Genomic DNA, 21,781 nt, shown 5'->3' with positions numbered 1-21,781 from the left:
TAATAATACTTATAATACATAAAGAAAAAATAGATTAAAAAGTAAATGCATTTAGTAGTATTTATGAGGATTTTACACAGAACTTAGAAGAATTATCCTTAACAACATAGTTAATCAAATACCTTTCCTCAATGACCAAATTTAATGTTTCAATTTGACTGTTGTAATAATCAAGACTTATGATTAAGTTGAAAAAACACAATTTACAAATTACCTAAAAAAAGTTGCAAAGTTTAAATAATTCCTATTCAACTAATGGATATCTGCACACATCTTCTAGTTACCGTAATTACTATTCCCCAGTAATTACGGTTGATAGTGTTCTTGAAAATTATGGTAGATCAAATGCCTCTTTCGAAAACAAAAGGTGCTAGTATTAAAATATATACTTTCATGCCTCTTTATTAAAATATATCCTTAATCCTATATACTTTCATAAAAATCAGCAGATAGGAGATAAAACTAGATTTCGCATTACGTTCACCCTTGATGTTATTCTTGAGTTTGAGTTCCTGTTGCCTTATCAACGCTATAAGGTATGTAAAAGGCGTGCGCATGCGTGTTTTACCACCCTTTTGATCTAACTTCCGATCAGCTTAGGTTTACAAGGACAACAGCACACCATAAATCCCCAAGAACTTGGTACGATCTCTCCTATCTGAATAAAAACACATCACATTCATTCCAAGAAATAGGGTGCACACGTACCCTCCATGAGACAATTGAAAACCACAAATTCAGCCCAAGAAACTGGGCGTACACAAACACGTCATTGAATTAAAATTAAACCCCTCAAATGATGGGCAAAAGGCGCGCACACGAACCAGGATTGAAGTTTTTTCATTCTCAAGAACTTACATGATCTACGTCAAATAATGTCTGCTTTAAGCTAATGAACATTACCGGGTCTCAATGTAGCAAAGAGACAAGGTTGGTGTAATCCTCCATATCAAATACCTGATTTACGTTTTAATTTTAATTCAACGCCAGTGTTCACAGGCTTTGTTCGGGGTTAGATTAACACGGGCTTTACAAGTCTTAGATTGTGAACTAGACAATATCGGCTTTGGTGGAGGACATTTACTTGTCAACTGTTTTCTGAAATTTGGACCAAAAATTATCTCAAATATACAATAAATAAATAAGCTGATATATCAATCCAATCACCAAAAGATAAACAATAGAATAACATCCCTCCCGAACAGCCCTTGAATGATAGATCAAATTGTAGATGAGGTACGACCAGTCGATGCCAAGTCTACTAATCAAATACACAAATCAAAACTGAGTTCCGATCAAGGTCATCTTGCATTTCTCATGCTCCTGAAGTCAATAGAGGAAAATAAAATTAAGTTCCAACAAAAAAGGATTAGCAGCAACATATCTGCAAAATGCATATATCAAAAACGAATCAATGCCAACAGAATTCCTTGCCATTTATGATAGGAGAGTTGCCAAGTGTTACTGGTGTCATGGGCTATAGTAGCCAAAATAGTGTGTTTCTGGTGTCATGCCATTTAAGCAATGACTTTTTAGTAGAAATGACGAATATCTGAAGTTAAGTGTCGAGTATTTATTTCGTACTAGGAATTATTTGCTTTGTATCTCTGCTATAATTTGTGTTGCAGCCATTTCATAATCCACTAAAACAAAAGCATTATTGGGGCGGGCCACTTGACACTACCACCCAAGATTAACTACTTTGGTACTGGCTACAAATTATGCAGTATCCTGCCCGCACTTTCCCCAGAAAATAGCAGGTAGTTATGTGGAGTGCCAGCTAATGGCTTGAAGCAGAACATACCTGTGTATGATTATTTTACTGAGATGAGATTTAAACACAACTTCAGGTGACTCAATCTTGAGGTTTCATAGCAGGGAAGAGAAGAACCTCCTGTAACCAAAGGGCCAAAAGATTGTTAAAATTTGCCAGAATAAAGTGAGCACGCAGATAGAGAGAGCAAGAACCTTAATATTCTGTGAATCAGTCAGTAACATGGTCAACCGATCAATACCCAAACCCCAACCACCAGTAGGCGGCAAGCCATACTCCAAAGCTGTACAAAATGTTTCATCTAAGGCCATTGCTTCATCATCACCTGATTGCCGATCCTGACATGTAAATCAAATAAAAGTTACTAGTCTTGTTTTATATAAAAAATGCCCTACAATTTGAGCATAGTATATAGCACAGTTGTATCACATCCCATACCTTGAGTTGTTCAGCAAATCTCTGGCGCTGCACTACAGGGTCGTTCAATTCAGTATATGCATTGCAAAGCTAAAAAATAACAGTGGTCAGAACTTAAGCATGATTCTGTGTTTTTTAAAATAATAATCGCCATATGTCATGAACTTACTTCACGTTTATTAACAAATAATTCAAAACGTTCAGTCAGGCCTGGTTTTGATCTGTGCCACTTTGCTAAAGGACTCATTATCTCAGGATGGTTTATAATGAATGTAGGATTTACACACGTTTCTTCCAAAAAGTGCCCCACAAGCTGCAATACAGAAAAAATACAATTACATTTTATGCAGACACCTCATAAGAGACATGAACAAAATGAACAAAATGCAAATTAGAATTGCACATACTTAAAACTGAACCTATGCCTATAATCAAGAATCAAAATGAAAACAGAAAGCTGTACAGGTAAAACATGAAGCGGGATAAAAAAATAGTAGACAAGAGTTGTACCCATCCTAACTAAACCAGCAGTCGCATTATTCTCACAGAATTTGATGATATAATTCACTGACTTTATCACATTAGCTTTTTACTGGAACTTACAGCTATATTGCTGGAATGACTTGATGGTTTTCAGAGTAGATTGTCTATATCTCCCGCTCCCTCTCTACCATTCATTTCTATTTCATTATCCCAACCACAACATAAAAAAACTAATGCTTTTTTATATAAGGATTGACCTTATCCAGGTCTTATCTGTTTTATAACCATCTTAAGTCAGACTGTAAGGATTGACACCTTGTGAGTTAGGCCTTGTCTATTAAGAGTAGGATTTATAACCTGTTGGAATAGGGATTAGTTAGACTATTAAAAATAGAGCCACAAGAAGAAAGAGGAAGTTAATTGGTGACAATTAGTTTTGGGTGGGAGAGACAAGGATCTCAAATTCTTGGGTGTTATGACACAGATTGATAACTAGTGATTTGATCAATAAAATCTCATTTCATTCTAGTTTCTGATCTAGTTTCCATCATAGACCTGCAACTCCACAAGCAGCATTACACAGAAAATACCACGGTTAAAAGGGTATTGAAAATTTTAACCAATTCAAACACAAAAAGACAGGAAATCTGCTTTAACCTAAAAGGAAAATTAAAAAAATGATATTATAATAGGGGATGTAAAAGGAGGTTACTTTATCCAACAATCGAGCAGTTGTTTCTGGGGGAGGACATTTGATGTCATACTTCAAGCATGCATCCTTCAGATATTGATTAGCTTCCTCACTTGACAAGTCTTTGGGAATACTGAGGCCTGCCAACTTCTCTAACTCATCAATCATGTCAAGCCTTCTGAAAGGAGGAGTAAAGTCAATTTCAATAGGATCCTTATCAATCCCATCAGCATGATACTTGATTTTGTAGCTGCCTTTTGTAAGTTCCTTGACCATACCTATTTAATGGTTTCCACATAATGAGATTAAGCAGGTGACTTGAAGATAAGATATATGAAAGATAATCAATATGACAATCAAAATGCCTATTAAATTCTCACCACTCAGCATTTGTTCTGTTATTTCCATTAAGTCATTGTAGTCCTTATAAGCCATATAGAACTCACAGGTAGTAAACTCAGGATTATGGGTCAAATCAATGCCCTCATTCCTGAATTGTTTACCAATTTCATAAACACGATCCAGCCCACCAACAACCAACTCCTTAAGATAGAGTTCTGGAGCAATTCTCATGAATAACCTCATGTTAAGATCATTGTGATGGGTTACAAATGGACGTGCAGCAGCTCCACCTGCAATCATGTTCATCATAGGTGTTTCGACCTGAAAGTGATGAAAAGAAGTGGGTGAATGGAAGGAAAGGTACCATAGGATCCAGTATCAAAATAATCAGACACAGAACAAACCTCCAAGAAATCAAGGTCATCAAGGAACCTCCTAATGTAAGAAATGATTTTAGACCTTGTCTTAAATATTTCTCGAACCTCTGGATTAATCATCAAATCCAAATGGCGTAACCGATATCTTGTTTCCTACAAAAACATATATAAGTAATTGCATAAAACATGTTACTACTATTACATAACTAATGAATTTTGAGGGGGGAAAGCAAACAGGAGATAGTCAAAAAGAAATCTTCAGTCATCCAAGCATGTTTAATCATAAAAAGCCCATAAATTATAAAAATATAAAGAAATACAGAATATGCTTAACAGCAACAAGTATACATTTAGGAAAGGTAATTCATAATAAACATGTAAACTGCACACAGAAAAATTGTGAATAACAATGAAAAGTTTCCATCTATCTATCTCAATTCATTTCCTAGCCTTAACCCTAATGACCAAGTGTAAATCACAATCCAACATTATATCAATTACATATGCGGTTTCACCTCTCATTACCACCATGCTAAAATTGGTTCCAAGAACATGAGAGATTATATGGCACAAAAGTTTTCGAAAAAGACCAAAAACAGTGAAAGTATCTATCAGAGTACATTTCAGGTCAATAATACCTGATCTTTTAAAATGTACATTTCAGGATTCCTGGTACTTCCTGGTACCCATGGATTTCTCTGCAAGTCAATAAAGTAACAACATTATCACATACAGTCATCAAACAGCATCAAACATTAAGGAATTCGTCTGACCTTCAAATTAGCATTATCAGCAGCAGCCGCAGACTTTTGCCTTGGCATCATATGCAGACAATGAGACAGCACCACAAAAGTCTTGGGGAAAATACTAAGCTCACCCTTCTTACTTTTGCCTGGATAATTACACAAGGGAAAACAGAAAAAGTTGTTGATTACAGAATAAACAAATTTATAATTCAGAATACAATACTGTAGAAAGCATCCAACCTAAGGAATATCAAAGTAAAAAAATATAAGCCTGATTAGAAAATTTTATCCCTTTGTAATTAGAAAGTAAAAAAAATATGGCTCCAAATTTTGACAATAAGCTAATATTTTCAAAGTGATTCATGGGTTTATATTATAAAGTCCCCAATTGTCTGAGTCACACAATGCCGCATAACTTCCCTAGTCTTGAGATAAAACCATGTAATAATATACAAACTAACAGAACAGATATTTTTATTTTAACTTATTTCTTCATTTAAAAAAATAAAATTCCTTAAGATATGGTTAAAGTTGTAAAATTAGAAACAGGAGTACAGGACCTTATATGGAAGTAAGAGTAAAAGACAGCAAATAAAAAGATCAGACAACTGAAATTTTGTAGCATCCCACACCTGGAAACCCAGTGATACCAACAATATCACCACGCTTCACATTAGAATGGAATTTGGAAAACTCAGCTTCATCCAAGTCTGACTTACTGCATTGCAGAGATAACAGTTATTTCATCTGTCCTACTAAAATCAAACAAGATAAAAAAAATATAGGATATACAATAAGAAAAAGACAACATTGTGAAAGGATTAGAAATAATAAAACATTATCATAATTTGACAATTCAAATAGAAATGGCTACATCTTAGTCAAACACCAACTTAACAATGAAAACCACAGACATGACATTTTAACAAGAAGTACCATAGAATGTCAAATTATAATGCAACCCTATACAATTACATTTGCGATATTAGATTTATTATCACTAAATATCTATCCTTTATAACTCAAGCTACATAGAACCAAGACAGAGTAGTATGAAGAACAACACGCAAAATTGATGGTACCAAATTAAGATACTTCCCTTCACTACATAAATTTAGCCTATTGTCTGTGTAATAAAACTATGAATTATGATATAGGGCCCAAAAGGATAATGCAGGTTATTCTAGAGTGTAAAAAAATTGCATGTCCAGACTTCAATTAGATATTATTTCAGATTATATAATGTATCATTCACTAAGTTTAATCCTTTAACTAAATGTTCTATATTGGATAATATGCTCCTTCACTTGGTTCAACGACATCAAGCACCTCAAAAGTACTCTGCTCTGTCACAATCAATACGACACAATCTGAAATTAACTAATTAAATTCAACAGCACAAAATGACCACGTGTAAAGTCAAAGAACAACATTGGGTACCTGGCATCAGCCATAACCTGAACCTTGAAACCTCCACCATGCAGATCATAAAAGACAAGCTTAGAACCAGATGCACGCTTGTGCATGATTCGGCCTGAAATGCAGAGAGATTATTAGAATCAACATACACAGCAACAAAAGCAACATCCAAAGATAAAACTATCAATGCAAAAACATCTAACTACCAGCCAAGGAGACAGAGACATCATCCAGGTGCTGCCCATCCCTTAAACCTCCATACTCTTTGATGTATTGATCAATAGACATAGTGATATAGAACTTGTGCGGATACGGATTATTCCCTTCCGCCTTTTGAGCTGCAAGATACTTAAGCCTGTTCTCAAGGTATTGCTGCAATGAAAAACCCCAAAAATTACCCCAAAAAAATAAAGTAGTTCATACAATATTCCATTTCGGTGACAAAAGTGAAGCTATACCGTTGGGTCCATATCTTCATCATCGGCAGTTGCAGATTTGTTATCTTTAGCCTTTTGCATTTCAGCTGCCTACAAAAATAAAATAATATATATTATACTAAAAATAAGAAATTGAAATTCAAATGCAAAATATATGCAATCCCACAAAACCTTACCGACACATGCAAAATCCAAATTTGGGGGAAAAAAACAATTTCACCGCTAATCGAATGTTACATTACACGATGAGAACTGAGAAGTACCTTTTTGGCCTTCTCCTCCTCCTTGCGTTTCCTTTCTTCTTCTTTCTGCTTGTTCTTCAGTTCCCTCTTCAGTGCACTGCGCAAAAAGACACAGCAAATAGAAATGAAAAATGAATTCAGTTGTGAATTAAATTTTGCATGCAGAAAAGGATGTTGAGCACTAACTTCTTGCTTATGGTTTCACCGGCACCGGCGCCGGTAGTCGGCGGCTCCGAAGGATGTTCCATTGGGGAGGAGAAAGAGAGGAGTTGGATGAGAGAAGCGAAGGAGAGTGTGAGGAATTAGGGTTTTACAAAACGGCGCTTCTCTGTGTTATATATATCCGACGACGTTTGTTTCTAACTTAGTAACTGTGATGCTAGGGGCTTCAGGACTTTCACCTGCTATTTGTTCTTTCTTTATATCTAAAAATTAATTTAATTTTCTATTATATTCTTGTTTAATATTATAAATAATTACTCAGTTAAATATTATGATTATCTTTTTTCTGCATATCCAAATAATGTGTTTGTAAGAAGTTAAATGATAATAAATAAAATAATAATTTTTGAATGTGCATAAATTTATATATGATAAATTTTTATTAGGAGTCAGGTAATTCAATTTATTAATACATTCAATTGTATAAATTTTAATAAAATTATAATATATCGATTTTATTCTTGTATTCTTAGACATATATTAAAAATATTAATAAAATAAATAGAGATTTAAGAAATATATTTTAATTAAGATATAATAAAATTGCACATGATTAAAAATTTCCTATTATATATTACACTGAAAGAGTATTCTTTTGCTTGAACATCAAGCTTCTCAAATTTCCTGGAAAATGTCGTGCTTTCCCTTCAAAATTTTTAAAATCATTCTTTCGCTTTGACGTCAAGAAAGTTGAATGTAGCAAATATTTTATATAGTGTATGAATATTTATAAATATTCGTAAAATATAAAGCTAAAAATATTTATTAAAAATATTTTGTGGATAATATAAATATAAATGAAAAGTAAGTAATAATTGGAGAAGTTCAAAATAATAAAATATATATAATAATTAGGTTGACACTTGGTATTACAAAAATTAGTAGTTAATCATGTAACGTATAAATGAGCAAATCATTTTATTAAATTAGAAGTTGTGAATTTTAGTAGAAACATTTCAACCAATAATAAGTTATATTATAATTAATTTTGTTAATCTTTCTTTTCATTTTTTAAATATTTTCATATTTTGTTTAGTGCTGATTTTGAGGTTTAAGAACTGTATTTTCTTTTTTAAAAAATATTGGTTTTGAATATGAGATACTTTATAAATTTTAAAGATTATTAATTTTTATATATTTATCCATTGTTGTTGAACGTTTCCAACTTCTTGATAATTAATACAATAGAATTAAAAATAAAGTTGAAATATTATAATTTTTTAAAATTAATATATCAACTACTTTTAACAATTTTTCTTAAAGAGAATATATTTTCAAGTCTTGAGAATTTCTCAGGTTGTATGTGTACCCTGTATATATAATATTCAAATATCTTGACATAAATAATTATTTATGATAAATTTTTATGTTGTGAAAATTTAAAGTAAAATTGAATTTTAAGAATTCAACGTTAATGTAAAAAAGTTAATGTTATAATAAAAAAAATTAAAAACACTTTTATTGAAGATTACTTCTAAATGTATTTAAATTTAAGAATGAAGATTAATCTCTAAAAGTATTTTAATTTAAGAATAAAAATTAAGATATAATACAGAGGAAGATAAGAGTTGATTGATCAGTAATAGATAGAATGAAAATTAATTTCTCATTGCTGTATAAGAAATGAAACATTTATAAAACTTCACTCACACTATTCTATATAAATATCAAATTTGGGTTCTCTCAAAATTTACTTCATAATTTCAAAGTAAAATATAAATTGATTATTTTGTTAATACTTATTAACTTTACATTACCCTAAATATTTCAACTAGATCAAATCTTTAGAAAAAGCGTGATATACCAAATTGTTGGTGTCAGTAATGAAGGAAAAGAGATCATCACAATTTAAATTTTTACAAGATCTTATAAGGTTTTAAAAAAAACATTTATCTTTCTATTAAATGTTAAATCTAAATAATACTATCAAAATTTATATAAAAAAGGGAGATAGATATAAATTTTCATTTTACAATGTCATCTAGACATATAGAATTTATCACAAACAAAATTAGTATTCAATGTACACAGTATTTATAATTGTCAAATTTCGCCTAATACTTCAGATATAGCAAAGAAGCACCATTTCTTCAAAAAATATGCCACTGCATTTTCATCTAACTAAAGGTATGAGGAAGTACTCTGCATAAAATAGCTGGAACAAGAGAGCAATTCAAACAAGGTATCAGTAAGAGCTAATAACGTGCTCCACTTTATGTGTAAATATGTGCATGTTAAGCTATAGATTAGCTTGGCCCTTTGAGAAAGCTAAAAAATGATATTTCTTAAAAAGAGTCAAACCAAGCATGCTTTCAAACATTGCATATTTGTTGGAACATGTTTACTTTGGTTTGTGAAGACAAGGATAAGGGGGAGAGTATTATAGGTCTTGGATAATTAAACTAGAAAATTTGTCACAATAGTTTGGAACTTCCTTTTTCAAGTATTCTTAATTAAATCCATCAAGTTTTCAAACTCTAGAATCTTTTACAACCATGATATATTTACTAGTTGTAAGACTTTTTTTTACAACTACCAAGATAATTCCAGAATTTTCATACATCCATGGAGTTCTAGAATTTTTACAAGGTTGGTGATTACCTTCCAGATAAACATGTAGAAAGATGTTATGGCAGATTTGCTTTTCAGATCTACAGACTTGGCATGAAACCAGAGGACTGAAGCCAAAAGGGCATGTCCCATACCCTAACACAAAAGTGAGAATAAACTTCAAATTTTTCTGAAATGATCAAACATGCCCATATTCACAATATAAATCAGTCTATAGTAAAGGTCAGGATATTCCATGTAACAGAAAAATTGCAAATCCAAGGTAGGAATTTCCTTATTTTAGTATGCTCAATACACTATATGTGCATTAGTGAAGAAGCACCATTTTCAAACTTCTAGAAGACAATTATAAAAAGGTAGACAATTGCATAATTGAACAACAACTACAATGTGAAGAAGCAGCATAAGATGGAAAGAGAGTATGTGGATGAAAATCCTTGAAACTCACTATTCTACAAACTTGTTTACCAAAATCATATTCATATCCTTTAGACACAAATTATGAAATGCTTAAGAGGTAGAAGGATATTGCAAATCCATAATTAGCACATTACCGTGATCATTTTGCTCCAAAGGCAAGAAGATGTTACTCCCACCAAAAGGGCAACACCATAAGTCATTTCAAGAAGTGAAACACAAATCCAGAATACCTGGCAGATATTAATTATGGAAAACCATGGACACATACATGAGGGCACAATCAAGTCTACTAAATATTGCATGAGAGTAACATACCCGTTTCTGACCCAAACGCACAGAAAATGATCGAATGCCAAATATTTTATCTCCTTCAATGTCAGGTATATCCTATATATGAGAGCCAACAAAAGGTAGCTTTTACATTTCACATCATGTAACTATTGGACCAAAAGTCTGTTATTGAAAAGACAAATGCATTGTTAAAAAAGAAAAATAGAAAGATTTTACCTTGAACAATGCTATAACTACAGAGAAGAAGCCCATGAATGCCGTAGCAAAAATCAGTGATCTTGAAAAGATAGCTGGCCTCTTGTACACATAGGTCTGCACATTTATACACTTATATTAGCAACCAGAAAACCTTAGGACCTGTCTGGTTTGTGCAAATGTTTTCTGTTTTTTTCAATGTTTTTTGTATAAATCTTAAAAAAAACAAACAAACAAAATGACAACTTCAAATTAAAAAAAAAAAAACGTTTTCATAACCAAACAGCTCCTTAAATTTCCTAGAAAAGAAGATTTGTGAAACTAAAATGTACTTGTCAAACATGTCATGAACACTACTACTACTGCTACTAGCTAAAAGCCTAAAAATGCACCCAACACCTTTTTTTCACCCTACTTTCTTTCTACCTAAAAGCGTTAATAAGGAATATAGTCTTACCTAGGAGGCTACAACTACATGGTGAAATGGTTTAACTCAACTAATCTACGCCAAAAGTTTGGATAAAAGATTTGTTATTGCTGTTATGGGTAAGAATGTCAATGCATGCACACAATTCAGTAGAACTGTAAGACCTGCACATGAAGGAAAAATGCAAGTTGAACTATTACTGCCCGAACAGCAAGGATGCACGTGGCTGCAAGCACTGCAAATCTCTTCCATCTCAACAGGGGCAACTGAGAAATTTCATAGACAGAGGCTATTAAAAAAAGGTTATAATTATCTAATAAAGTTTCCAAACTGAGAATTTCAAGAAGCTACAATCCGAATGTAACTGGTAAAAGAACATGCTAGTGCCACTGTTTTAACTCTCTAATCCAGAGTTTTCATCATAAATGGAAAATTAAGAGAAGTACAATATTGTGTAACATTTTTTTGTCTTTAATTTTGGCCCTTCTTTTTTGGGCTTCTCATATCCTTAAAAGTACAACCTTCTCCAATTAGCTTCTATACTCCAATTTTTTGAGCTTTTATTCATTAAAATAATATTAAGGGTCCTCCTGGCAAGTGTCCTAAAAGCATTGGTTTAGGAATCAATAAATAAAAAACTTTTATTAAAAATCACATTGAGAATGCATTAGAAATCACAAGATGAGGGCAACATTATATTTTTCAATAAAAAAAATTAATTTATTATTTTTTAACCAGTACCCTTAAAATTTTGGTTATCATTTTTTGTTTGAATATTAAAGAGATTCTTCGAAATTGTATCTAACCCACCTCTCCTTTCAAGGGTAAGAGAAGCTAAAGTTGTCCAAGTGCTACTAACACGTGTTGATTTTGAAATGAACAAATTGTACAATGAGCCTTATTAATTATCCCCTGAATAATATTAGAGGACAAAGAAGGTTTGAATACCATCCAAATGAACTCACATCGATTGAATAAGCAGTCCCCAGCACAAAACTGATGAAAAGAGCCCAAAACAATGGCCATGAACCTACAATCCACCCAAGCCAAAAACTCTGGAAAAGAGAATAAAAAATGATAATCTTTCCTTCTACCCTGTCAGCATTTCAGCTTGAAGAGAATAAATTGATGGCTAAACACAGGCAAGGCCAAAGACCATAGCATATGAACAAAGAAAATTATTTAAAAGGAAAGGCTTTGAACTAGTAATACAGTTTGTATTTTTGTAACAATCTCTGCAAGAGGGTATCTAATAGAACTACCAAAGTATACAGACACAGAAAAGGAAGCCTAATTATGTTATCACAAGTTCTTAATTGTCAACTTGTCATACTACTTCAGATATCCGGAAGAGAATAAAACATGCAAAAATGAAAAATAAGTATATTAATATTTATGCTATGTCAAAATATATGCTAACTACTAAGTAATAGAGCAATAACAGAGGAACTAAGTGGTTCCTTAAAACCATTAGAAAATGATTTATATTAAGAACAAGATGAAAATGAAGCATGAGACATGATGTGCATCACATAGTACCAGAATTGAAAATGATACAACAATAATGAGACCCGTTCCAAAGGAATACTCTCCAGATGCTAATGGAAGATACGGTTTATTTATCTGCAATATAACATGTAGCAAAATCAGTCATAAGAAAACCCACCTATTATTTCCCCAGCAAAGTGTGGACTCTAGATTTAACTCATTTCTAAACTACTTAAATTCATGTTTATTTAATGTACTCTTAGAAGTTTTTTCAATTTATTTTAAGAATTTTGTTAACTTCAACCCTTAGAATTAAGTTTAAGTACTTACAAATAAAATTTTTTTATGAAAAAATACACATTTATTGTATTGAAGTTATAAAATTATAATAAATACTTTTTTTCTAATAAATTTCTATTATTATTAACTGCTTATATCAGTCCTAAGATTGAGGTTAACAAAAACTCCTATTTTAATGATTCTTTTTACATAACTCATTAAATTAAATTACTTTTATCTTATGTCAATAAATTTTATGATATAATTGTAATATAAACTCTTTATAGAATAAAAATTTATTAAATAAATATTTAATTCAATTATTAAAAGTGATAAACCCAATTCGAAGGTAATTTTTCAATTTGAATCATTCTGTAGGATCGGGTCTAAAAGTGATAATCTTAATTCGAAGGTAAAGATTTTAACTTTCTTCAATTTTTATTTACTACTTTTTTCAAACAATAATAGGCATAATGAGATATTTACAAATTATTAATAAAACAAATTTTTACATCAATCAAATCATTTTTTAGGTTTTTAAAAAGTTAATAGTGTCACATGTCTGTGTTAATATTTTAATGTATTTTTTTTATTACAGATAAGTATATGTTTGAATTAATTTATTTTGACTAAGTAGATTTTTGTTAGCTCAAGAGTGAGCTTAAAAAAAAAAGTTAATTGTCTCAAGTGTGTTTCTCTTAATTTTTTTTATAGGTTTTGTTTTTTCTAGCAAATTTGTTTATACGATTTATACTTTACCAGCATTTCAAAAACAAATGTTATAACTCACCATTATTTATGAAGCGTTCAAATTTAATTTTTACTTCTTTCTAAAAATGAAGTTGTGATTTTGAATATTAAAATAGAACAACATTTTTTTTATTTTTAAGAGTAAATTTAAAACGTAATTTTAAAAAAATGAAGAAAAAAATATAATATTCTATACAGTTTTTTTTCAAACAGTAGAACGGATTTCTTGCAGCATAACATTAGTATGTTCCTTACTAATATAAATATGAAAATCTTGATCCAATTAAAATAATCCAAAGAAAGGTAAATGCAACAGGTTTGGATCTTGTTTTTAAGTTAACATAAACCTCAATTTAATATTTTGATTGCTTTAATTATTTTTTACACTCCAACTTAGTCCAATGATATGACCAGGTTAAGATTCTATTGAACTACTTTTAAAACAGAAATTAAACATGCTCTTAATTTATGACAAAATATACAAAACTAACAATATATATTCCTCTGTTTTTGTTTTGGTAAATTTTATATTGTTGATTGAAGTTAATAAGTTGCATACCTTGTCGATTTCAACATCAGATAATTGATTTAAGCCAACAATATAAATGTTCATAAAAAGGGCAGCTGTCACGGCCTGAAACAGAAAAGCTCATAACACAAGCATTAATAAGTTAGGAGAAGTAGGCAATAGCATATTTAAAATTTATTACAAATTACACAAGTATGAAAAAAAAATCGTTAAATTAAAAATAAAACTCATGTAACTTATATAATTTTTAATAATTTATCATAATTAAAAGTGTGTTAGAGACTTTTTACTAGCATATATCTTAGCCATTTTTAAACAAGTAATATATTCAAGTTACCACCTCCAGTACACCAATGAAAAATGCTGGAGATATATCTGTTAATTTCTCCACTGCAAGAAGGGACACAGAAATTATGCTTAATGCCTGTGCAAACACAAAAAAAGTTAGCCTTTCTAATGTTACAATTTTACTGAAATTAGAGGTTCATATGAAAAAGATTTGAATGTATACTTATATAAGATTGATTCTACTTAACTGTGCCAATGATTGTGTGTGGCCTGCTAAACCTGTAGAAAGCATTCAATGTATGTTTGAGAGAACCCCAAATGGTTTTTGGACTATGAGCTTGAGGTTCAGATTCAAATGATTGTCCAGAGGCTGCATTCACAACATAAGCTCTTGCAAATTCTTCACATGTGGATCCAAACTCAATGCCTCTGTAATTATGCTGTTGAATCCTCATCATAGGATATTCATTCTGGAATTTCTTAATTCTGTAACTTGAAGCTTTTGTTATGGAATAGCCTAGAATACCACATGTGGAAAGTTGGTAGCTGTGACCCCAATAAATGAAAAAATACATTTTTTTTCTTCATTTAGGATGAAATAAACATGTAGCAAAATTCTTCTAGTGAATGAGCAACCAATATAAGTAGTACTCACCAAAACAAAAAACAAGAAAGCAATACAAGTAGTTATATTAAACTTAGGATCCAACATGTTATATATATATATTAGTTTAGTTTTAAAATTCATGAATGTGAGAAAAATTACTGATGAGAAGAGTCCTTACTTAAATATACGACCATATTAGGATTTGAATTCAATATAGTGAAAAAATAAAGGACACATTTGAGGCCGTAAATAAAGTGGAGTGGTTGGAAAAATATTGAAAGGCTTAAATTCCTAGTCCAACTGAACTCTTCCAATCTTCATTCATCGAAATGCATCACTGTTTACTTATGGCATGTTTGGAGAAATGTCATATTTATTCAAACATGAATCTATTTTAATTACATTCAAACATAATCTAATGTAATAATTTAATGTAATAGCATAACTCGCAATATCATGAGAAAAAATAAAAAAGAAGAATAAAAAAAATTCAGCAAAAAATACATTATTTAGATGAATTAAAATAGGGGGGAAATGAAAAAAAATCACTTATTTGAATAAGTAAAATATATGTGTATATATATATATATATATATATATATTAAAAATAATCATAAAATTATACAAAACTAAAATAAATATATTATGTTTTTGTTATCAAATATTTTTTAATAAAAAAACCAAAACTCTCTCCATTCCCTTATCCATCTGTCCCTCTCACAAACAACAAAAATTCATCCTTCAGCTCTTTCCTTCTTAAGATGTTACTTTCTTCCTCCTCATATCTTTTTCTCCTCCTTATTTCTACCCCATCTAAACAGATCAAAAAGATTAAGCCGAAAGTGTGAAAGTGATTCCTTTTTCTTCATCAAAAACTCCCAAAAAACTGAAGGATTGCACGGGTGTATGAACAATAGCAACAACAGCAACTAAACTTGAGTGTGAAAATATTATGCAATGTCTAACAATGCCTGAACTGTAAAGAATGCAACCAGTAAGCATAATATATAACAACTCTTCTCTTAAAGGAACAAACAGATGAATATATTAGACATACTTGCATAGTAATTTTTGGCACATTTTCTATTCTTCCAGGAACTTGCACCTGCCAATATTTTTATGAAAAAAGAACAAATAACTTGAAATTTCAGAAACTTTACACTGAAAAAAGGAGCAATTTTTATGTCTCACCAGTGGTAATAGGAGAAGCTATGTGGAAAGAGGGAAGAAGCAAGGAATCCATTATCAGTGAAACGCCACACCCACACAAACTCAGGTCTCACTTTGACCCTTCAAATGTTGAATAAATGATAGAGAATGATCCTATCCAAGCATGGAATTAGACACGTTTCATTCACATTAATCAAATGGTTGTAATTTGGATCCATGACAAGACTCTCCCTTTTCTAAATCAGTAATCTGTCATGTCATAACTCAGCTCCTGCGAACTAGCTGCTAACTTTGTACGAAACAAAAAAAATAATATTATATATATATATATATATATATATATTTTAATTAATAAAACTTATAATAAATTAAAATGAATTTCACTTGATAAAAATTATATATATGATAAACATAAACATTTCATATTACTCGTTAATACTAAAATTGTTAAAATAAATAAATAAAATACATTGCATGCTGCTCTTCAACACAAATTCAATGTTATCATTAAATACTAATTGGACACAACCTTTATCATCTAATATCTAACCATATAATTATTATACTTAAATATCTCACTTTGTTTTTGTTTGTTTTTACAGTTAGGCTCTTTACTAAGGTTGAAAGGTCAATATGACAGATATGGGAATATAAGTAATGTGTGGTTAATAATTTTGATGAATTGAGTTTTGTAAGTGTTACAAGTATTCTCTTGATTTAAAGTTCAAGTATAGTCAATTTTAATAGAAGTATTTTGACATTATTGAATATCGTTGAAAAGCATATTAAATTAATTTAAGTTCTATACTTATATTTATTAGAATATATTTTGTTATTAAAAGTATAGAAATTGGTTTTCTAACCTCAAAGGCTAATATGGACGAAAGAGGAGAGAAAGTAGTTGTATTAAAAAAATGTAAGTGAATAACATTTCTAACTCTTAGTTAATAATTTGTACTAATTTAAATTGGAGAAAAATTGAAATATATTTATAAATGTGTTGAGTCATGTAAGTATTTTTTTATTTTAAAAATATGACTTTGAAGTGAAAGGATATAACTTTCAACGGTATTTCTTAGTTTTAATGGTATAACTCTTAAATAAAAAGATATAATTGTTCATTTAAGTTTAAATTATTAACTATAAATAATTTTTATTATTAAACACATAACAAACTTTATTTTATATAACATATGAGTTAGAGTGTTCTTAATTTTTAAGTTTAAGAGAAAAAAATTCTTATTATTGCTAGATAAGAAATTTAAAGGTTTTATTGAACCTTGAAAAAGTATCGTCATTAATCTATAGCAACTTTGTGTAGTAGCGAATATTTTTCTAAAGATAACGATTAATTTCGTACTTTGAAACTAGTATTTTATATTTTTGTTCATCATCTCTTACACTAAGTTTCTTAACAAAAATTAGCTAAAATTAGTTAAAATTAAGCTAAAAATACTTGTTTGAAACAGTCTATTGCTGATTAAAAATTAAATATATTTTTTTATCACTTCATGATACTTTTGTAAATTTTAAATATAAATAATTTTCATATGTTATCAGGTTAAATCAAGTCAACTTAAGTAAATATTTTTTTTTAGTAACGTGTCAGTAATTAAATCACTTTTAAAAATTTTATTAGTTTATTTGAGTAGTTTTAAAAACATTACATGATTAAACTATTTAAAAAGTTGATGCGTATGATCAACTTTTGTAACCATGATTGTTGAAAAAAATTTTGTTTAAAAATTATTTACTTATTTGGAGTAATTTTTGCAACCTCACCTATGATTAAAAAATATTGTTTAAAAATTATTTGAAGTGATTTTTAAAAATTATATAAAAGTAGATTGTTTAAAAAAATGTTTGAGTTTAATTTGTACTCTCAAATTTGAATTTTAATAACTTTGTTAAAACTCTCTCTTATGATTTTATTGGGTCAAAAAGATTGATTTTAACAAGAGCAATTATATTTTAGACAAAAAAAAAAACTGTGCAAAGATATTTAATGTAAAATAAAAACAATTAATTTATATATTTAAAAGAAAAAACTTAAAATTCTCAAGTATAAGCAAGTCCATCTAAATTAAAAATTTTACTTACTAATGCATGCGAATAAACAACCCAACAAGCCCAAGATATTAAAATCACAAACTTTATCGCGGGCACTGATTCTACTTGTGAGAAACTGAGAATAGTGAATCAAACACCAAACTAACAAAATAAATAAAAGATTGATGAAGATTGAAGAGCATTTTCCTCCCCTGAAGTAAAACCTAATATTCCCCTTACTATATAGCGGATGACATAAGATTATCATCCTAGTTTTAATGCCAATCACTACTTTCACTGTGACTCATCTCTCTCTATCTTCTTTTCCCCACACCTCTCCAATTGCTTACAAGTCACAGTCTCAGCCTTATTCTGAACCCAAAACTCATCTTCTTCTGTTGCCACTGCACTTCCTTGTGGCAATGGAGGGTACCCTCTTCCCCAATAGGCCAGTTTTACCCTCCACACCGCACAAACCTACACACCCTTTGAAATTCAAACCAACTTTTTTACCACCACCCTCTCCCCCTCCTCCTCCTCCTCCTTCCTTTCATTTAGATTCCCTTCTCCAACATCTCAATCATCTCTCTTCAGTTCCCATCACCTCTCACACCCTCACACTTGTGCCTCCAATTCATGATAATAACACAACCCATTTCCAAGATTCTCTTATTTCAGAGCACCCCATTTCGCCCTCTGCCCCTCAGGACCACTTTGATGATGCAAATTTTAAATTTTTATCAGAAAAGGGTAAGTTTATGCTGAATTCAATTGTTGGGTCACCCTTGCATGAATTGAATGCTTTCTTCAACTCTGTCAAGTTTGATTTGCTTGAGGTTGACTTTCCCAGCTTGTTGAAAGCTTTGGACCTTTCTGGAAACTGGGAAAGAGCACTCTTGCTGTTTGAATGGATTTGGTTGCATAGTGGGAATGATCAGAAGAATGTCAGGGTGGATAATCAGGTTGTTGAATTTATGGTTAGGATATTGGGGAGAGAGTCACAGCATTCAATTGTGTGCAAGTTGTTTGATTTTATTCCTGTTGAAGAGTACTCACTTGATGTAAGGGCTTGCACCACTATTCTTCATGCATATGCTCGCACTGGCAAGTATAAACGGGCTATTCATATGTTTGAGAAGATGAAGGAGACTGGTCTTGATCCAACTTTGGTCACTTACAATGTTATGCTTGATGTTTATGGCAAGATGGGTAGGTCTTGGAATAGGATTTTGGACCTTTTGGATGAGATGAGAAGTAAAGGGCTTGAGTATGATGAATTTACTTGCAGCACTGTGATATCTGCTTGTGGGAGAGAGGGTATGCTTGATGAAGCAAGGAAGTTTTTTGCTGAGTTGAAATTGAATGGATATAAACCTGGAACTGTTGCATATAATTCTATGCTGCAGGTTTTTGGAAAGGCTGGGGTTTACGCTGAGGCATTGAATATCTTGAAGGAGATGGAGGATAATAATTGCCCTCCTGATTGTGTTACTTACAACGAGCTCGTGGCGGCATATGTAAGAGCTGGGTTTCTTGATGAAGGGGCTGCTGTCATAGATACGATGATGAGCAAAAGAGTGATGCCAAATGCTATTACTTATACCACTGTGATAGATGCATATGGTAAGGCGGGAAAGGAGGACAAGGCGCTAGCATTGTTTGGCAAGATGAAGGACTTGGGTTGTGTTCCCAATGTGTGCACTTACAACTCTGTTCTTGCAATGCTAGGCAAGAAGTCAAGATCTGAAGAGATGATAAATGTTCTCTGTGACATGAAATTGAATGGATGTGCTCCTAATCGAGCTACGTGGAACACCATGCTTGCTGTTTGTGGTGAGAAGGGTAAGCACAATTATGTTAATCAGGTTTTAAGGGAAATGAAAAGATGTGGGTTTGAGCCTGACAAAGACACATTCAATACATTGATTAGTGCATACGGTCGGTGTGGATCTGAGGTTGATTCTGCAAAAATGTATGGGGAGATGGTCAAAGCAGGCTTTACTCCGTGTGTAACAACGTATAATGCTCTTCTAAATGCTCTTGCAAGGCGAGGTGATTGGAAAGCAGCAGAATCTGTCATTCTGGATATGCGGACTAAAGGCTTTAAGCCTAATGAAACTTCATACTCACTGTTGCTTCACTGTTATTCCAAGGATGGGAATGTCAAGGGGATAGAAAAAGTTGAGAAAGAAATTTATGATGGTCATGTCTTTCCTAGTTGGGTACTTCTGAGATCCCTTATCATTGCAAACTACAAGTGCAAACAGCTCAAAGGAATGGAAAAGGCATTTGATCAATTGCAAAAGAATGGATACAAACCTGATTTGGTTATAGTAAACTCCATGCTATCAATGTTTGCCCGAAACAAGATGTTTGTTAAGGCTCGCGAAATGCTACATTTTATTCAGGAAAGTGGGTTGGAGCCAAATCTTGTCACCTATAATAGCTTGATGGACTTGTATGTCCGAGAGGGCGAGTGTTGGAAAGCAAATGAAGTGCTCATGGGGCTTCAAAACTCTGGTCCAAAGCCAGATGTTGTGTCCTATAATACTGTGATCAAGGGATTTTGTAGAAAAGGGCTCATGCAGGAGGCTATTAGAATTTTCTCAGAGATGACCACTAAGGGGATTCAACCATGTATAGTTACATACAATACTTTCTTGACAGGTTATGCATGGATGGGGTCATTTGCCGAAGCAAAAGAAGTCATTAGATATATGATTGAGCACAATTGCAGGCCCAATGAACTAACTTACAAGATTGTAGTTGATGGTTATTGTAAAGCAAGGAAACATAAAGAAGCCATGGACTTTTTGTCTAAGATTAAGGAGATTGATATCTCTTGTGATGATCAATCTGTGAAAAGGCTAGCCTCTTGCATAAGGGAGAGTTTAGGGACTTGACTTTGTCACCTATTCATTGGGTTTCTTTTTATATATATAAATATAATACCTTTGCTAAATACAATTCCATCAGTTGCTGCATTCTTTAATCTTTTGAAAATTCATTTTATACTATAATTCTATTAACTTAATGACCACTTCGGTCCATAAAAGAAAAAGAAATATATTGAATTCCATGGGAAATTTTAATTAAACAACTGAAAGCTACACAATTTGGTATAAGAAAGTTTCCTAAGTCTGTAATTTGCATACTTGAATTTTCATTTTTAAATGTGATCAGGGAGACAAAATTGAAGTTTAGGCCTTGAATTTGAACAATGTGCAAATTTGGAATCAAATTTTGAACTTCTAGAGTGAAGACTCATTATGAAACTTCAGCACAAATAAAATTAACAAAATAGCCTGCATAAGATGAAATATTAAACAGAAGAAGCCCCGGATTAGACTAAAAGTTCAATCAGATCATACTCAGTCTAGGACACCGGTGATTCTATCCCATCACAACATCTTGTGTTCGAGGAACTTTGAGGAGTTTGACAGCATTTGTAATTGTCTGTTCCATAACATCAAAATGACATTTGTAATAGGCATCCCACCAGTGAAGTTGAATTAAATTCGAAGAAATTAAATCTGGTCAAACTATTAATTTATGGGATCTAAATTC

General features: G+C 31.4%; 3 protein-coding genes across 6 annotated transcripts; 1 reads left to right on the top strand and 2 right to left on the bottom strand.

Moving 5' to 3' along the window:
- Positions 1–754: 754 nt before the first annotated feature.
- LOC113868423 (lysine--tRNA ligase, cytoplasmic) lies at positions 755–7,318 on the bottom strand. The gene is made up of 16 exons (XM_027503994.1): positions 7,115–7,318; positions 6,950–7,025; positions 6,708–6,776; positions 6,456–6,621; positions 6,271–6,364; positions 5,463–5,548; positions 4,858–4,976; positions 4,723–4,782; positions 4,112–4,237; positions 3,746–4,028; positions 3,387–3,643; positions 2,361–2,504; positions 2,213–2,281; positions 1,969–2,112; positions 1,805–1,894; positions 755–1,323 (listed from the first exon to the last, which is right to left on the bottom strand). The coding sequence occupies exons 1-15, from the start codon at positions 7,174–7,176 to the stop codon at positions 1,856–1,858; spliced, it is 1,794 nt and encodes a 597-aa protein (XP_027359795.1). The 5' UTR covers positions 7,177–7,318; the 3' UTR covers positions 755–1,323; positions 1,805–1,855.
- Positions 7,319–9,121: 1,803 nt separating this feature from the next.
- Positions 9,122–16,270, bottom strand: LOC113868741 (probable homogentisate phytyltransferase 1, chloroplastic). 4 transcript variants are annotated; one of them, XM_027504592.1, is made up of 13 exons: positions 16,187–16,238; positions 16,053–16,100; positions 14,637–14,905; positions 14,441–14,524; positions 14,131–14,205; positions 12,594–12,677; positions 12,020–12,109; positions 11,219–11,320; positions 10,649–10,744; positions 10,457–10,528; positions 10,276–10,371; positions 9,752–9,856; positions 9,172–9,305 (listed from the first exon to the last, which is right to left on the bottom strand). In XM_027504592.1, the coding sequence occupies exons 1-13, from the start codon at positions 16,236–16,238 to the stop codon at positions 9,264–9,266; spliced, it is 1,215 nt and encodes a 404-aa protein (XP_027360393.1). In that variant the 3' UTR covers positions 9,172–9,263. The 4 variants fall into 4 exon arrangements, with proteins under 4 accessions (XP_027360401.1, XP_027360393.1, XP_027360417.1 ...); XM_027504600.1 differs by lacking the exon at positions 16,053–16,100 and having other exon boundaries at positions 9,122–9,305; positions 16,187–16,270; XM_027504616.1 differs by lacking the exon at positions 11,219–11,320.
- Positions 16,271–18,486: 2,216 nt separating this feature from the next.
- LOC113871914 (pentatricopeptide repeat-containing protein At2g18940, chloroplastic) lies at positions 18,487–21,165 on the top strand. The gene has a single exon (XM_027509009.1). It carries the CDS (start codon positions 18,493–18,495, stop codon positions 21,115–21,117), a length of 2,625 nt encoding a protein of 874 aa, XP_027364810.1. The 5' UTR covers positions 18,487–18,492; the 3' UTR covers positions 21,118–21,165.
- Positions 21,166–21,781: the final 616 nt, after the last annotated feature.

This window comes from Abrus precatorius, unplaced genomic scaffold, assembly GCF_003935025.1.
Source record: "Abrus precatorius isolate BTA unplaced genomic scaffold, Abrus_2018 Scaffold10, whole genome shotgun sequence".
In the NCBI taxonomy this organism is placed as follows: domain Eukaryota; kingdom Viridiplantae; phylum Streptophyta; class Magnoliopsida; order Fabales; family Fabaceae; genus Abrus; species Abrus precatorius.
Note: the sequence above shows the minus strand (reverse complement) of the source record. Positions and strands in the feature narration are given on the sequence as shown.

What these genes read in the sequence shown, in the direction of transcription:
- LOC113868423 (XM_027503994.1), bottom strand. Translation starts at nt 7,176, where the DNA reads ATGGAACATCCTTCGGAGCCGCCGACTACCGGCGCCGGTGCCGGTGAA. An exon ending in AACAGAACAAATGCTGAGTG is followed by an intron (nt 3,644 to 3,745) that starts GTGAGAATTTAA and finishes ACCATTAAATAG; the next exon opens with GTATGGTCAAGGAACTTACA. An exon ending in TATTTGTTAATAAACGTGAA is followed by an intron (nt 2,282 to 2,360) that starts GTAAGTTCATGA and finishes GTTATTTTTTAG; the next exon opens with CTTTGCAATGCATATACTGA.
- LOC113868741 (XM_027504592.1), bottom strand. Translation starts at nt 16,238, where the DNA reads ATGGATTCCTTGCTTCTTCCCTCTTTCCACATAGCTTCTCCTATTACC. An exon ending in GGACTGCTTATTCAATCGAT is followed by an intron (nt 11,321 to 12,019) that starts GTGAGTTCATTT and finishes GAAATTTCTCAG; the next exon opens with TTGCCCCTGTTGAGATGGAA. An exon ending in TAGTTATAGCATTGTTCAAG is followed by an intron (nt 10,529 to 10,648) that starts GTAAAATCTTTC and finishes TCTCATATATAG; the next exon opens with GATATACCTGACATTGAAGG.
- LOC113871914 (XM_027509009.1), top strand. Translation starts at nt 18,493, where the DNA reads ATGCCAATCACTACTTTCACTGTGACTCATCTCTCTCTATCTTCTTTT.